Raw genomic sequence first — 17,606 nt, forward strand, 5'->3', positions numbered from 1 at the left:
TTTCTAATGTCTGATGGTAGTGATAGGCATAATATATACATTGGTATAACTCTGTCCCATTTTCTCCACAGATGAAGGAGTATCACAGAAGGCGACCACTTCAGCACCAACGGGAGGAAAGAAAAAGTCCTAAGAATGTGATCCTAATAACCCGGCACAGCTCTCTCCAGAGCCAGTGAGTCAAATGATCCTGCTCATTCATTGATCATCCTGCCCTGTGTAACACTCCTCTCCTTTTATACAGCAATGCCAATAAACAGAGACTTCTTGCTTTTCATTGTGTGAAATCTATCAGTCTGAAATCTATCACTGAAGCAGAGAAATGTCTCATCCACTCACATCTGCCTCTCTGCTTCTGACTTTTTCACAATCATGTAGCAGAATTCTGTTCTCTTCCACGTTAATCAGTTGGCATCTGCTACTTTATCTGCTACATTATTTCATGAGTCAGGAGCAGCAGTGCAGAGAATATGAACATCCAGACTGCTTTCAGTAGAAACAGTTTAGTGATAGCTTTAAAACTATTGAAAATGTATCATTAATATAAATATATTTCATAAAATGTAACATGGTTAACAATGTATCATTCGTTATTGGTTCAAATCTACATTAAAGGGGTTGTTCACCTTCATATTAACTTTTGGTATGATTTACAGAGGGAAATCCTGAGACAATTTGCCATTGGTTTTAATTTTTATAATTTCTGTTTTTTTTAGTTATTTAGCTTTTTATTCAGCAGCTCTCCAGCTAGCAGTTTCAGTAATCTGGTTACTAGGGTCCAAGTTACCTTAGCAACCATGCATTGATTTGAAGAAGAGACTGGAATATTGCCAGATTGCAAGTCCGGGTTTAGTAACTTGGAATTATGGGAAGACTTTTGGCCTAATAGTCCGATCCTAACTGATCCCAAGTCAAAAACCCATTCTTGGCAGCTAAACAAGCACAATATAAACATCACTCCATAGTGACGTGCAGCAAAGTAATCAAACCTATCAAATGAGTGCCTGTCATCAGAATCTGCTTTTTCTAATAATGTCATTTTCTAGGGTAATCCTGCTGTTAGGGGAATATTTGGCCTTAAAATCAGAAGTATTGAGTTTTGTGCAGTGATGCTTTGGAAATTTGGTATTGATGTACTGCTTGTAGTTTGGAGATCTACACAGGTGACAAATATCCATAAAACTATATTTATTTGGTATTGGCTCATTCAGGAAACATTAAACTTTCCAAATCTGCTGTGTTCTCGTACATATAATAAATTATGTTTCTGATATATGTGATTGTACTAAGTAAAATAGGATTTTTTCTTTCATTTCAAATCAGCCAAATAGTGTGGCAGTGAAAGGGTTAAAGCAATTATACGGTAATTACCACTTTCTGCCCCTAGATGGCAGTGTAGAAATGGGTTAGATTAGACATTAGCTATATAGTGTTTGGCCATTAGAGGGAGTAGTGAAACAAATAGGAGGTTCTAAGAGTGTGGAGTTTAGAAGAATTTGAAAGGAGACAAGTCACAGGGGCAGATGTGCTTCAGAGGAGGAACATCTATTGAAGAAGCCACTTTGCAGGAGGAACAACTGGCAGGACCCAAGTAAGTAGGAAGTGTGAGGCCTGGTTAGCTATGGATTAGTTTTCTTATAGTCACTGCTCAGCCCCTTAGAGGGGAATGGGGTGACAGGTCCCCTTAGCATTAGGGCTGCGTAAGCATAGTGTGTGTAGTCCATTGTGAGCCAGAGATTATTGTGTGGGGTTGGTGTGTTTTATCCTCATTTGTCAGGGAGATTTGAGAGTCCAACAATATGAACCTTCGCTCCAGAAAGCTCAGGGTAGAGAGAGTATAAAAAGAAAGGTAAAAAAAAATATAAAAAATAGTGTAGTATTGCTTGAGCTCTGTATCTAACCCCTTTTGTGATAACACTCTTATAGTGGCTTTGTGAGTTTTCCACATCTTTTTAGGTTAGGTTGTCCTTTAAATGAATAAGTGTTTCACACTGCAGAGAAGCTAATAAACGTTTAGACCGTTACTTCCACCTTGATTAAAACCAATGTTTCACTTTAGATGAATTGCCTTTAATTTCCACTCCCAAAAGACTTTAAAAGAAATACTCTGTATATAGTGTAAAAACCTTTTATTACGATAAATATGACTTGCACTCAGGTGTTTAAAAGGTTAAAAAAGTCAGAATGTGCACTATCAAAATAAATCTCTGATTTCTTGGGGGGAACCTATTGTTAGTGGAAGTTTTGGCCTTGGAACCTAAAGTATGTCAAACAAAAGTGGGATTGTACATAAATGATAGTATTTGGAAAGCTCAAGTTGTCCCAAAACAACCTTGATATAGTTTTTTATATTTATAATTTTCATACATTTGTCTTTATCAGGAATATGCCAGTAAGAAGCAGAAGAAAGCAAAGGATAAAGCAGAAGTGATAGAATTGAGATCAGAAGACAGAAGAAGACAAGACGTTTCCCCGGGACACTCTCATGGTAATTATTATAACTTTGGTCGGTACAGAACAAGCTAAGGCTCAGTCCGGCATTGCCCAATAAGGCAATTTCTGGCAGTGGGCTGTAGAAGTAATTCATAGATAATGGTTTAGAAGTTTTCTATTATACTATACAGCAGATAGACAGAAGTCAGATATCCATTTATTTGTCAGGCTGTGGCAGAACTGATAGAACCGGGGCCCACTGTCATGTCCTGTTTAACAATAGGAGCTGCAGCCACAGAGTGCTGTCCATGGTACTGAATGGAAAAGACAGTTTAAGCTTCCCTCAATGGCTGCATTCGTTATTGCAGTATTTGTACCATAAGTCACAAGTTAGATATGTACTTTCTATAGCAAATGTGTTTTATGTAACATAGATTGAAAAGAGATACCAGTCCATCATGTTCAACCTTTTAAGTCAATATATAACCTGCCATTTGAAGCCTCTCCATTTTATCGCAGAGGGGCAAATACAACTTGACAATCTGACTTGTCCCTGGAACAACTTGTACTATGAGCTATCTTCCATAACCATAAAACCATAAAAACCATCCAACCCCTTGTAAAAGCTATCTAATGTATCAGCCTGTACAACTGATTCAGGGAGAAAATTCCACATCTTCACAGCTCTCATTCAGCTCTGGCGCTCTCTATACCATAGCTCTCATATTAGGTGCAATGTATTGCTGATATATAGAGATACATCACTTGTTCAGGACAGTGGAGATCCGTTGATGGCTGGAGGGCTCCCCAGGTTTTTCAACAGTTTGTGCAGGAGACAGAGGGAGGCCATACGGCATAATGCAGTCCCTTGGCAGTGGCTCTGCTAACATTGATTTCCCTCTAATGAATAGACTGTTTATCAGAAAACTAGATACAACATTTGCATATTCTATTCATTTGGCAAAGTATGCCCTGGGGCTTGTTATATACTACAGACTTGTAGCAATCGGTCCCGCCCTCCCCTTTACCCACACAGGGAGCCCGTCCGCCCTCCCCTTTACCCACACAGGGAGCCCGCCCAACAGTCCCTTTACCCACACAGAAAGCCCGTCCACCCGCCCCTTTACCCACACAGGGAACATACCCCTTTATCCACATAGGTTGCCCACCCATCCGCCCCTTTACCCACACAGGGAGAGTGCCCGTACTCTCCTTTACCCACACAGGGAGCCCGCCCACCCGCCCCTTTACCCACACATGGTAACTTTCTTTTCATGACACCAAATCCTATAGACTATAGACTTCTGCTCTCTTCTGTATTCTTCTTATGATTACATGCAATTATACCCCAGACCACCACATTTAATATTCCATCTACCCCTTTTCTTTAGCAATAGGTTGTTTTCATCTCCCACTCTGTTGCTGGTTTCTAAGGCAAATTGGACCCTAGCAACAACACAGCAGCTTCTAAACTGTTTGTTATTTGGGCTATTTTATTCACTCTCCCATCTGCATCTCTCTGTATATGTTATCTTGGCTTTTTTAAGGAAGAACCAACCTTTATTACCAGCCCCCCCAATACCCAAAATAAATACACACACAGCTTCATTGTGGTTAATCTGTGTAAGTCACAGCTTTATTGATGTAATGAATTGGGCTTTTCAATCCTGAGGAAGGCAAAAAAAACCTTTGTGAAGCATGGTCTAATCTGCTTCACTAGAGGGAAAAATTCCTTCCTGACCCCTTAACGGCGATCGGTTTTGCTCCCAGGATCAATGCTCCATAATTAAAGAAGGGAAGCAGGGTGAGGGACACAGAAAGTAATTTGGCAGCATATACATGAGCTCCATTAAGCTTCTAAGTGAACGCTGCATTCCTCTTCATTCCATTGGATCCCAGCTTTGCAGTTGGAGGGATGGAATGAAAAGCAATGCAGGGTCTGCTAAGTGGCTTATGGGTGCTTCTGTGTATGAAACCATCTTTTATATGTAAGGGGGGGGGCACTGCTGTAGGAATTGTGGTGGAAGGAAGGGAAACAGAAGGGAATATGTCAGCATATACACGAGCGTCATTAAACTGCTAGGTGAACGTTGCATTCCTTTCAATTCCTTCCTAGGTAGCCTGCAGACCCGGCTTCTACAGCCTGAGGATGGAGTCAAAAGCAATACAAAATCCACCAAGTGGCTTAAGTGTGCTCCTGTATATAAAACCATATTTTGGATTAAGGGAGGAGCACCGCTGGTGAAGCTGCGGTGTAAGGAAGGGAAACAGAAGAGAATATGGCAACATACAACATAAGTACCTTTAAGCAGGAAGGTGAATGCTGCATTCCTCTCCATTCTGTTAGACCCAGGCAGCCTGCAGACCCGGCTCTGCAGTCTGAGGGATTGAATGAAAAGGAATGCAGGGTCTACCGAGTGGCATAAAGGTACTTGCGTGTATTTAACCATATTCTTGTCCCCAGTATGGTACTGCTTGCCCCTTCTGGCAGCTGTGACTCAGATGTTTGTGTGTGTGCGTTTATGTAAATATGTATGGGTGTATGTCATAAGGGCTGTTTTGGGAGAAGGGAAAAGGATAATCATGTCAGTGGGATGAAAGTGTTTTGTCCATAGACTCAGTATAAATGTGTGTCTGTGTGAGTATGTGGATATGTGTATGCATGAGTGCCATCGCAAAATTTACAGCATCTTTGCGTGTTCCGTGCTGTTCTTCTCGTGGGTGCAACTGCCTCTGCTGCTGTTGACTCTGTTCTACCTTTGTTATCATTTGCAGAAGCCTCTATCTTTGGTCTTTTTGCCGGTTTGTTTGGCTGACTGGCTGGCTCCTTGGCTCCTGTCTCTTTATTTGGCCTTTTAGCCGATGTTTTGCCTGGCATCCTGGCTGGCTCCTTGGCTCCTGACTCTTTTTGTGGCTTTTTTGCAGATGTTTTGCTGGGCTTCCTGGCTGGCTCCTTGGCTCCTGTTGAAGTAAACTTCGGAAATACCTCAGGAAAGACTCCTGGCATAAGTTGGTGTAAAAAGTCCTTGTTGGCTGATGCCAGGAGTAACGTTTTTCTGAGGCATTTCTGCACTATGTGACTTGGATAGTCGCTGGGCAACTCCACTATTAAGTTGTATCCAAGGATGTGTTCAGCAGCGTTAAGGCAGCACTGAGCCATTAAAGATGGTAAATAAGTATGAAATTCATACTTCATCATGGTCAGTGCTGCAATGCCCCTGGCAGCTGTAAGAGCATTGGCTACTCTAGTGATGTTGTCATAAAAAAACATCTCCGGGGATACACTCATTAAGGTGAAGTGCTCTAGAAAAAAGTCTATGGTTGGTTGGTGCAGGCGACACTCCAGTCGGTACAGAATCATATTTTCAATATATGCCAGGAAACTTGGTGAGTAATGAGTTTCACCAAAAAACGCAGCAAACTCTTCTGCATTGGGTGGATTGTCTTCCATGATCTTAATGGCCAAATATAAACTAGTGGCCCCCACTGGTTTCAGGATCCCAGGTCTCAGTTGCCTTCCGGAGATGTACCTTGCCATGTATTTTACAGCAAGGCACAAGGTGGAGAAGTCCAGCGAAAAGTGTCTGTGCACTTTAATTAAAATGGTGGTGACTTCCTGCCAATAACTTTCCTCAATGGTGGTCTGCTTTGTGAGAATACCCGATGTTAAGAATTTCTCTTCTAGGGCTTTATAGAACAGGTAGCTCTCTTCCCCGTAGTCCTCGAAGATGTGCTGTTCTTTGTTGATGTTCCTGAGGGTGTTCCATTGGTCTTGTACAGGAACCGGCTTCTTCGCTGCAGGTTGGCAGGCCACGCGCTCATCTCTGATCTTTTTGGCGCTTCCACGACTCCTCGCCTCTCTCTTGCGCTTTTTTGGGTTTGAAAAACCCATCTTTGTCGATGTCTCTAGACATGGCAAATGTAGGTAATTGAACAGACAGAAAGTAGTTTTTCTCACAAAGCTAGCAACAGCTACTTGCATAAAGTAAGTCTTACTGTATCAATCACTAGTTAATGAGACAATGTCCTCCAAGGTTCTGTTGTATGTGACATGCCCGTCTACTATTCCTCTCCCAATTTTATTTCCAAACTGCTGTGTGGTTGTTAGGGCAATTAAGCCCTAGCAACCAGCCAGGAGCTTCAACTCCAAGTCTGGGAGTGACCTGATAAAATCTGAAAACTTTAACACCCATAGCATTTGGTATTCATATGCCCCCCTGCAGGTAAGTACATGTACAAATCACCCTGGTTCCTCACTCATCAGAACGTGTACAAAGATCTCAACATATGTATGATTAAATATTTCTCACACATAGTGTGACCTTCCATTCCCATGGGATTCTGCAAACTGTCAGTAAGTAATCAAGAAATGAGTACATTTTTAAACTCTTTCTAATGCCGATGTCCCTTTCCATATTGTAATTCTGCCCCTAGATGGCCAGTTAGAGGGCCAGTCTGACCAGCAGTAAACTACCCTGGGTAGGTGCACTTTACTATTTGAATGGCCTGGGAAAGAGATGTGCGACCTTACATATTGCTTCCCCTTGAATTTAGGGCAGGTTTTCTATAAAATAAATCATTAATCTCTTACAGTGCTACGCAATATGTTGGCGCTATATAAATACATGTTAATAATAAAATAATAATAATAAACTGTATGAATTGGATTTTCAGGATTACCTCTTAAAAGAAGATGATGTCGTTCTTCAGATGCCAGATGTTAAAAAAATGGTGCCAGATGTTAAAAAAAAAAAAGAAGCAAAAAAAAAAAAGCCTGAGATGTTTTGGCTCAAATAGAGGGACCGGCACAAGGCCGGGGTACCCCAGAGGGTCTCCCTCCTTAGATACTGGCTCTCCTTATATGTTCAGAAAAGAATGTTAAAATCTGAACTAAGGAGAAGCCAGGAAAAAACACAGTCCAAAAAGCGTTGGTTATTTGCCGAAAAAAATAGCACTGTAGCAATCTGTATGGGAAGAGAACAAATTGACTGATTAGCTTCAGGATAATGCATTTAACATTTAATATTTCTTATAAAATACAGAGGATGGTGGAGATCTGGGCATTTTACCCTAATCGTGAGCTTTGTGTCACTCCCAGCGGGTACTGGCACTCAGTTTATACAATACAGTACCTCACAGCAGCCAATCAGAAATGAGCATTGGTATAGAGAGAATGAATACATAGTACATAAGATCACTGGCCAGGTGCAGATTGCCCACCCCCCTGCTATAGAAAACATTTACAGAATAGCAATTAAATATGATTGGAATCAATACTGCCCTACCATGTACCCTGTTGCCCCCCCACAGCCGGAACATTTGAAGGGAATGCACATGAGACATGAAAGGAAAATACATTGCTATGTATTCCATTAAATTCATGTTAAGGTTGGTATATCAGAACAGGTTAGATATCCAGGGGCAGAGGGGCAAAACTGTAAGGAGCCTGTTAATACTGGTCATACAAATAAAGTATTTATAGTGAGGCACAGGGGTCCCCAAATGTTATCTGTTTATGGGCTTCAATTGGGAAAAAGTGTATATTTGCTGTCAGCCCCTAAATCTCTTATAGGGATAGTACATTCACCACGCTACCAAGGAACAGACTAAACCAACTGTCAAACCCTGGGTCTGTGTTTCCCAATCAGCACTAAGAGTAAAAGCATATCCAAAGCCTATTTTAGGTGAAAACTCTCTAAAATCCCTGAAATCAATGAGAAGAGGAACATCCGCTAGTCTTGGGGGTATCAACCAACTACCCCCCCCCCCTTTTTACTAAAATAAGGGTTATTTGGTAAAAAAAAAATCTCTTATAGGGATAATACATTCACCACTCTACCAACCAACGGACTAAACCAACTGTCAAACCCTGGGTCTGTGTCTCCCAACCAGCACTAAGAGTAAAGGCATTGTCCATTTTAGGGCGAAACACACTAAAATCAGTAACGTGATCAATATCGGTTAGTCTGGGGGGCATCACCAAACTGTTTCCCCTCTTTTTTTCACTAAAATAACCATCTCTCAGAGGGAAATAAACTTACCACAATTAAACCAAAGGACTAAACCAACGGACAAATCCCTAGTTTTAAAGTCATCTTTCTTATATGACACCCTGCTGTATGTCCCCCACTGATTAGCTTCCCCCCCCCAATTATCCCCATGGCATGTGACTCTGCTACTCACCCCTAGTTTCAGATTTGGATAAATGGAGCGTGTATTTAGCTACAGTGTTGGTACTTAATAGCAGGGCAGATACCCAGGGGCAAAACTCTAAGGAGCCTGTCAATACTGGGAACAGAAATGATCCACAGGGGTCCCCCAAATGTTATTTTCTTAAGGGTTGCTATAGAAAAGCTGCATATTTGCTGTCAGCCCTGCATAACTTCCAAATCCTGGGTCTGTGTCTCCCAACCAGTGCTGAGATTAAAGGTTTCTTCAAACCCATTTTAGTGGATAGTTCTCCGAATTCACTAAAATTAGTGAGAAGAGCAACATCTGCTAGACTGAGGGCATCGCCTAACTATTTCCCCTCTTTTTTTAAAACTAAAATAAAGGATTATTTGGCAGAAAAACCTCTGAGTGAATTTACACTTACCTCTCACCCCAGTATCAACCAACGGACTGATCCAACTGTCAAAATCCCTAGGTATGAAGTCACATCTGTCCCTTGCTTTTAAAGGGGAAGTGTACCCTTTTGATGAGTAAGGTTTATATGGCATTTATTTCCACTTAGATGTGCAGTACATACATAGCTTATTATGTATGCAGATCATTGCTTTGTATGTGTTTCCTATTGAGTCAGTGCAGTTACTGTGCTGCCATATCTTTTTGATCCATGAATTCATCAGCCATGGATTCAATCACTGCTGCTGCTCCTGTTGTCCCCAAATGTTATCTGTTTATGGGCTTCAATTGAGAAAAATCTGTATATTTGCTGTCAGCCCCTAAATCTCTTAGAGGGATAGCACATTTACCTCTCTATCAAGGAAAGGACTAAACCAGCTGTCAAACCCTGGGTCTGTGTCTCCCAACCAGCACTAAGAGTAAAAGCATATCCAAAGCCCATTTGTGGGGAAAACTCTCCAAAATCCCTGAAATCAATGAGAGGAGCAACATCCGCTAGTCTTGGGGGTATCAGCCAACTATCCATCCCCCCCCCCTTTTTACTGAAATAAGGGTTATTTGGTAAAAAATCTCTTATAGGGATAATACATTCACCACTCTACCAAACAACGGACTAAACCAACTGTCAAACCCTGGGTCTGTGTCTCCCAACCAGCACTAAGAGTAAAGGCATTGTCCATTTTAGGGGGAAACTCACTAAAATCAGTAATATGGTCAATATCTGTTAGTCTGGGGGGGCATCACCCAACTGTTTCCCCTCTTTTTCACTAAAATAAGCATCTCTCTGAGGGAATATGCACTTACCACAATTAAAACCAAAGGACTAAACCAACTGTCAAACCCTGGGTCTGTGTCTCCCAACCAGCACTAAGAGTAAAAGTATATCCAAAGCCCATTTGTGGGGAAATACTATCCAAAATCCCTGAAATCAATGAGAAGAGCAACATGCGCTAGTCTTGGGAGTATCAGCCAACTATCCCCCTCCCCTTTTTTACTAAAATAAGGGTTATATGGCAAAAAATCTCTTATAGGGATATTACATTCATAACTCTGCCAACCAACGGACTAAACCAACTGACAAATCCCTAGTTGTAAAGTCATCTTTCTTGTATGAAACCCTGCTGCTTGTCCCCCACTCTTTAGCTTTCTGCCCCCCTCAATTATCCCTATGGCATGTGACTCTGCTACCCACCCCTAGTTCCAGATTTGGATAAATGGAGCGTGTGTTTATCTACAGTGTTGGTACTTAATAGCAGGGCAGATACCCAGGGGCAGAGGGGCAATAAGGAGACTGTCAATACTGGGAACAGAAATGATCCTCAGGAGTCCAAAATTTTATTTTCTTAAGGGGTTGCAATAGAAAAGGTGTATATTTGCTGTCAGCCCTGCATAACTTCCAAATCCTGGGTCTGTGTCTCCCAACCAGTGCTAAGATTAAAGGTATCTCCAAAACCCATTTTAGGGGATAGTTTTCCAAATTCACTAAAACCAATGAGAAGAGCAACATCTGCTAGACTGAGGGTATCACCCAATTATTTCCCCTCTTTTTTAAACTAAAATAAAGGGTTTTTTGTCAAAAAAATCTCAGAGAGAATTTACACTTACCTCTCACCCCAGTATCAACCAACGGACTGATCCAACTGTCAAAATCCCTAGGTATGAAGTCACTTCTGTCCCTTGCTCTTAAAGGGGAAGTGTACCCTTTTGATGAGTAAGGTTTATATGGCATTTATTTCCACTTAGATGTGCAGTACATACATAGTTTATTATGTACACAGAGCATTGCTTTGTATGTGTGGCCAATTGAGTCAGTGCAATTACTGTGCTGCCATATCTTTTTGATCCATTAATTCATCAGCAATGGATTCAATCTCTGCTGCTGCTCATGTTATTTTTGTTTTATAAAGCACTATGTCCCCTTTAATTGTGCCCTGTGGAGACTCATTGATCAGACAGCAAACCCCTGGGGACACAGGAAAGTACAGAGGGCATGGGAGAGATTAGTTTGTGAACCTTCTTTCATGTGCCATCTTGGATCACAGTGATAGAAGCAGTGTTTGGGTGAAAGATGGCACATGAAGGAAGGTTCACAGAATAGCATTAAAGATGATTTGGGAAGGGATAATGTCTGAGGAGGCCAAGATGCTTATGTAAGTAGGACTGATCCTTTCAAAATCTGATATTTTACCCAAGCCCTGTAACCAGTAGCAACCTGTGATGCATTTGTGACCCTCATCTGTCCATATCCTTCCTTTTTAATACCTTCAGAACCTATAAACTGTTTTGTTTGTTTTTTTGCCTGTGACTCAAATGTAATTGCCTGTGATAACGTAGTTATCTCCACTTCTCCAATAGGCTGCTTGCAACTGCCTGGTGGGGGAATCATTGGTCGTCAATGTTTCAGATTTTTGGGTGGCCAGGTAAGTGCAGCTAATTTCAGCTTCAGAGGCCACCATAAAGAGACAATTTCAAACTCCACCATAAATTACTGTATAAAGCAGCGGTTGTCATTCTTTATTAATATAAGCCTCACCTGAAGGTCCATCCTCTGGCCAGGGCCTCCTTTAGCTCATGAAATGGGTACAGTAATAGGAAAATATTGGTGTATCGTGATTTCATTATATCGTGGTTTCAAAAATAGGAAGTGAAGTGTTGGTCAGTGTTTAGCCCTGCTCTCTGGTGGATCAGTCTAATCACACGTTCCCTTTCTTTTCTCTCTCTCATTTAGGAGTGTTCGTGTGGGAGGTGTTCAGCAAGAGCAAAATTCCATTTGAACATTTTTTTCAACTCCGAGGCTGTGGATAAAATCTCAGCTGGACTGAGGCTCTTCCTCCCATCGAGGATCCCCGAACTGGAACTTCATGGGACAACTTCCTGCAGAGCTTCCAGCTGGTCCCACGCCGCAGAGGGAGGATCTGATGGCTGTAACCCCAAGGTTAGTGTTAACGCACACATTTTACACATTACGTACATATTATGTATTATACATTAATACAAATTCCAAATTTTGTGTGTGTGTGTGTGTATATATATATATAGATTATATATATATATAAAGATTAAGGGCGTTTATGCTGTTTAATGTGATTCCCACTCAAAAAAGCAAAATACTCACATGGACACAAAGTTTTTTGGACAGATAAAACTCTTTATAAAGACTAATAGTGCTGTCTTATGAACAGACAATACCAATGTTTATAAATATAATTTCTTAAAAAGGAGTGTTGACCCAGAGAAAAAAGAAATCCTGTGTACTGTGGCCGAATATGATGATAATGAAGAATCTAAAGATCAGTGGTCTATGTGATAAGCAATAAAAGGCTTTGAACACACACACACACACACAAACATATATATATATATATATATGTTTGTGTGTGTGTGTGTGTGTGTTCAAAGCCTTTTGAGTGGGAATCACATTAAACAGCATAAACCCCCTTAATCTTTGGCATCACTTTACTATTTAAGCAAGGTCCTCAGTCTCTACCCAGTGGCAGTTTATCAAATGACATAGTTTGTATCCAATAATTTATTTGCCAGCGATTTACTCATATGCAAAAATATTGAGAACAAACCATATAGTATTGTTATCTGAGCAGTCTACTGGGCAACCCTTCAGAACAATGGGCAGCACCACCATGTTGCTCTTTCAGCCTATGGGGCTCCGTATTATTTACATATGCAATATTAATCACTTACTCAGACATCAATGTTGAATAAGGGGTGAAATGTATAATAATAATAGGGTTAATTGAAATTTACAGATAGTAAAGTCACACAGTATATGAAGATATCCTTTTGTGCCTGTCAATAATATTAAATAGATAAGGCAGAACAATGAGAGAATCAGACACACTGGGGCTCACTTATCTGCACCTGGGCAGTAACCCATAGCATCCGATCAGTTAATTTGTGTTTTCAACAATTGCAGTTAGTGCTGTGATTTACTGCCCACATGCAAATGGAACCCGTTGTTCAAATGAGCCCCAGTGAATGTTAAAGTCCCAGACAATATATTTGTAAAGAGAGAGTGTTCCTGGAGTTTTGGGGAATTTAGAGGAATTTGCGCTTCTAGATGTTCCAGTGGATAAGACCTACAGAATTCTTTGTTTCACAGCTAAATTAATTTGTGTGGAGTGTCACGATCAGTGTATAACCTTTTTCTTTGCAATTTCTGATATCCTTACTATATTACATCTGGGGCACATTATTCTATCTTCCCTAACCACTAAGTCTCAGCACAGTGTCACACGGAAACCACTAAGTCTCAACATAGTTCCCACCCAACCCCCTGGCATAGCACAGCATCACACCTAACCCCCCCCCCCCCTCATCACAAGACAGCATCACACCTAACCCTTTTTCAAGATACCCAAGAGGAAGGATAAAATTTTGAGGAATAGAGAAGATTATACACAAAATAGAATTCATGCAAATCTACCGTAATACTTTTCTGACAGTGAATTGCTTTATTGCCAGTGGTAAAGCATTTTGGGGATATCTGTCATCCGTTCTAGGGAATATTTAAACATAGGTGACAAATCTCCCAGTGTGTTTTTAGCCTAAAAGGGGATTCACAAAAGTTATTGTATGGTAATTACCATTTGCTACCACTAGGGTGTAGGGTTGGGTTTGATATATGTTAGCTGTATATATATTGATTGACCACTAGAGGGAGTGAGTAGTGAAACACATAAAAAAAGGGTGGAGTTAAGAAAAATATAAAAGGAGAAAAACCACAGAGGAGGAATATCTATTGTAGAAGCCACTTTGCAGGAGAAACACTGCCAGGACCCAAGTGAGGCTATTCGCTCCAAATCACTAAAGGGGTGAGAGCACGATGACATCACAGGCGCGCACACGCCATTTACACAGTAGTTAGACTGAAAAAGGCTACGCAGCAAGCACAGCCAAATGCAAACTGGGATAAGCACCTGCAAGTAAGATGGAAGAGGAACCAACGACCTCAGAGAGGTGGCACAGTCTGCATTTTTACCAGGTGGGACAGTTAAGAGGAGGCAGAATAAGCTCCCCAAATGCAAGGTCTGTAAACACTCCCTAAGAAAGAATCGAAAGAAGGTCTAGCCTCAGACACAGAGGGGGAAGGTACACAGGGTTAGGAGAGATAGCTCTGTTCCCTCCCTTCACAATCATCCTCAGACTCTGAGGAAGAAGGACTGTCAGCATCAACTCCCAAAACATCAAAAAAACTATTAAGGGACATGCTGCAGATGCTAGAAATAAAAGATAAGACTACAACCCTTTCAAGGGCAGACTTATAGGTGTTCAAAAGAATTCAAAATTAGCCTTCTCTATATTTTTCTCCATCACACAGGCTATTGAAGCTGAGTGGACACAGCCTGACCGTAGGATCGCACTTACACAGAAATTTTTTCAGACATATCCAGTACCTGAAGAGCACCAAAAGAAGTGGGACATACCCTCTGAGGTTGACTCGGCAATTGCTAGACTTTCACGCCAAACAGCTTTACCAGCCAAGGAAGCTGCATTCAAAGACCCACTTGACAGACGCATGGAATCAGTTCTTAAAAGATCTTACACACAGACAGCCGCAATACTCAGACCAGCGGCGGCTTCAGCCGGATTAGCCTGTACTGCCAGGCATTGGGCACAAGAAGTAGTAGTGACCACTAATGCCAGTCTAAGGGGCTGGGGAGCAGTATTCAAACAGCACACACTACAGGGGACTTGGTCCACAGAGGAGAGTCTCCTACCTTTACTAGAATTACGAGCAATTGCATTAACACTAGAGGGCTGGTCAACACCCCTACTCTTCCGAGCAGTCAGAGTGCAATCCGGCAACGCAATGGCAGTAGCAAATGTAAACAAACAGGGAGACACACGAAGCGGATCAGCCATGCAGGGGGTAACACGAATACTGACCTGGGCAGAGGAGACGGTCACAGACATCTAAGCAATATTCATTCCAGGGGTACAAAACTGGGAAGCAGATTATTTGAGCAGAACCTCAATTGACCAAGGAGAATGATCACTCAATGCCACCGTCTTCCAACAACTCATACGCAGGTGGGGAACACCGGAGATAGACATGCTAGCCTCCAGACACAACGCAAAACTCCCACTCTACTGTACCAGAACAGGCCAAACAGGGTGTGGTACACAGATCTCATCAGATTATCAATCGCCAAACCCTGGTGCTTACCACTCATACCAGATCTACTAACACAAGGCCCAATCAAACAAAGGTAGCTATGCTTCGATTGACTGCGTGGCTATTGAGACCGAGTATTGGAGAAAGCAGGGGTTCTCACAAAGTGAGAATTTCTGATTATTATTATTATTATTAACATGTATTTATATAACGCCAACATATTGCGTAGCACTGTAAAGTAAATGTGATTATACAACTACATCACATGAATTACATACATAGAATATATGGAGTAACAAACATCACAATCAATACAGGTACAAAAAGGTGATGGAGGGGTTTCAAAAAGGATTAGGACTATGTACCTTAAAGACTGAATTATCTGCACTAGCAGCCCTCACACATGTCAAATGAGCAGATAACCCAACAGTTCAACAATTCATCAGAGGGGTGACCAGAGCTAGACCACCTCTTAGTGAACCACTAGCAACATGGAGTTTACCATTAGTTAGGATTAGAAGAGCCGCCCTTTGAACCATTAGCTACATGTGATCTTAAGTGGTTGTCCCTTAAAGTGATATTTTTGATTGTAATTACATCGGCTAAACGAGTATCTGAGATTGCAGCTCTCTCCTGTAAAGAACCATGGCTTACATTACACCAAGATAAGGCTATTCTCAAAACCATACCAGGTTTTCTTCCTAAAGTGGTGACAGAACGTCACATGAACCAAGATATCATTTTACCTTCCTTCTGCCCTGATCCATCCAATGAGAAGGAAAAGAAACTACATAAACTTCATGTGGTTGGGGCACTTAAGATTTACCTTAAGAGATCAAAGGAATATCAACAATCAGAATCTCTTATTCTGCAGTACATAAGGGGAAAGTAGTGTCAAAGCGAACTGTAGCCCGTTGGCTAGTTGAAACTATAAACAAAGGTTTACGATACTAGTGGGACACGCAGACCATTTGCAGTAAAAGCCCATTCTACAAGGGCACAAAGCATATCATGGGCCCTACAGAATATGGCAACAGAAGAACAGATCTGCCAGGCAGCTAATTGGGTATCACCAAGTAGCTGCCTGCCAACCAATTTATTTTCTCAACTAGAGAGTGCTGGTCCATATATCCTTTATATGCTATGATAGTTGTTGGCCTTGCTCCCAGACTCTACATAGTTTGAGTGCAGGCTTCATATGCATCTTGAAATATAGTTTTGTATATTCGTTAAAGGGGTGGTTAACCTTTTTTGATAATTTTTATGTTATAGCATGAACAATTCTCAGCAACTTTTCTATTGGTCATCACTAATTTTTTATAGTATTTCAATTATTTACCTCTTGCTTATGACTCTTTCCAGCTTCCAAATGGGGCTGATTGACCCCATCTAAAAAACAAATGCTGTGTAAGGCTTAGGGATGCACCGAATCCTGGATTCGGCCTTTTTCAGCAGGATTCAGATTCGGCCAAATCCTTCTGCCCGGCTAACCAAATTGGAATCCTCATTTGCATATGCAAAGTAGGGGTGGGGAGAGAAATTGCTGGACTTTTTGTCACAAAACACAGAAGCAAATATGGTTTTCCCAAATCCAAAATAGTGGTTTCAGTGCATCCCTAGTAAGGCTACACATGTATGGTTATTGCTACTTTATTTTCTTTCTGTTCAGGCCCTCTCCTATTCAGATTCCATTCGCTCGTTCCAATCTAAGCATGGTCGCTAGGGTACTTGGATCCTAACAACTAGATTACTGAAATTGCAAACTGGAGCATTGCTGAATAAAAAGCTAAATAATGCAAAAAAAGAAAATGAAAATAAGAAAACCAATTGGAAATTGTCTCTGAATATCACTCTCTACATCATACTAAAAGTTAACTTAGAGGTGAGCAACCCTTTTAAGTAGCCCTGCAGGTTAACACCTCTTCCATTGTTATATCTAGTATAGGTAAATCTTAAAAAAAAACAAAAACTGGATTTGCTGAGTAATCAATGAAGATGTTTTACTACTAATCCGAGCAGCTTCATTAATTCAACTGACTGGTGTGGGAAATTCTCGTCATATAAACTCTTCCACTAATCCAATCACAATGGCACATTGTAACTCTTCAAAGAGGTGACATTTGAAGAAATTCACAGAGGTGTTGATTTTGTGTCGTTACTGTGAGAGGATTATCCAATGAGTCATGCAACTCCTAGAAACGTGTTACTTGTGAGAGTTGCATGAACGGATGTGTGAAGTGTTCTGAAACCGCTGGGGTACAGATGTTAGAACAGCATTGTATGTAGCAGAAAAGTGGTGTCGAAGGCCCCCGCCTCTGTTCAGGGATGGTTTCTCCACCTTGACATGAATCGCCTCTTTCACGCCTCGTTCAACCAGCGGTCTTCTTTATCCAAGATTTGGACCTTGCTATCTTGA

The 17,606-nt window shown here is 41.2% G+C and overlaps 1 protein-coding gene across 1 annotated transcript; it reads left to right on the forward strand.

Moving 5' to 3' along the window:
• The first annotated feature begins 1,523 nt into the window (after nucleotides 1-1,523).
• Nucleotides 1,524-15,436, forward strand: LOC108702376. Its single transcript, XM_041579098.1, has 5 exons — nucleotides 1,524-1,591; nucleotides 2,394-2,488; nucleotides 11,413-11,477; nucleotides 11,786-11,992; nucleotides 14,393-15,436. Exons 1-5 carry the CDS (start codon nucleotides 1,524-1,526, stop codon nucleotides 14,990-14,992), a joined length of 1,035 nt encoding a protein of 344 aa, XP_041435032.1. The 3' UTR covers nucleotides 14,993-15,436.
• The last annotated feature ends 2,170 nt before the right edge of the window (nucleotides 15,437-17,606 follow it).

The sequence above is a fragment of the Xenopus laevis genome, chromosome 9_10S, assembly GCF_017654675.1.
Source record: "Xenopus laevis strain J_2021 chromosome 9_10S, Xenopus_laevis_v10.1, whole genome shotgun sequence".
Taxonomy (NCBI): Eukaryota; Metazoa; Chordata; class Amphibia; order Anura; family Pipidae; genus Xenopus; species Xenopus laevis.

Coding starts and splice junctions, on each gene's coding strand:
- LOC108702376 (XM_041579098.1), top strand. CDS start 1,524: ATGTGCTTCAGAGGAGGAACATCTATTGAAGAAGCCACTTTGCAGGAG. Junction 11,478..11,785: donor TCAGATTTTTGGGTGGCCAG/GTAAGTGCAGCT, acceptor TCTCTCATTTAG/GAGTGTTCGTGTGGGAGGTG. Junction 11,993..14,392: donor CTGATGGCTGTAACCCCAAG/GTTAGTGTTAAC, acceptor TCCATCACACAG/GCTATTGAAGCTGAGTGGAC.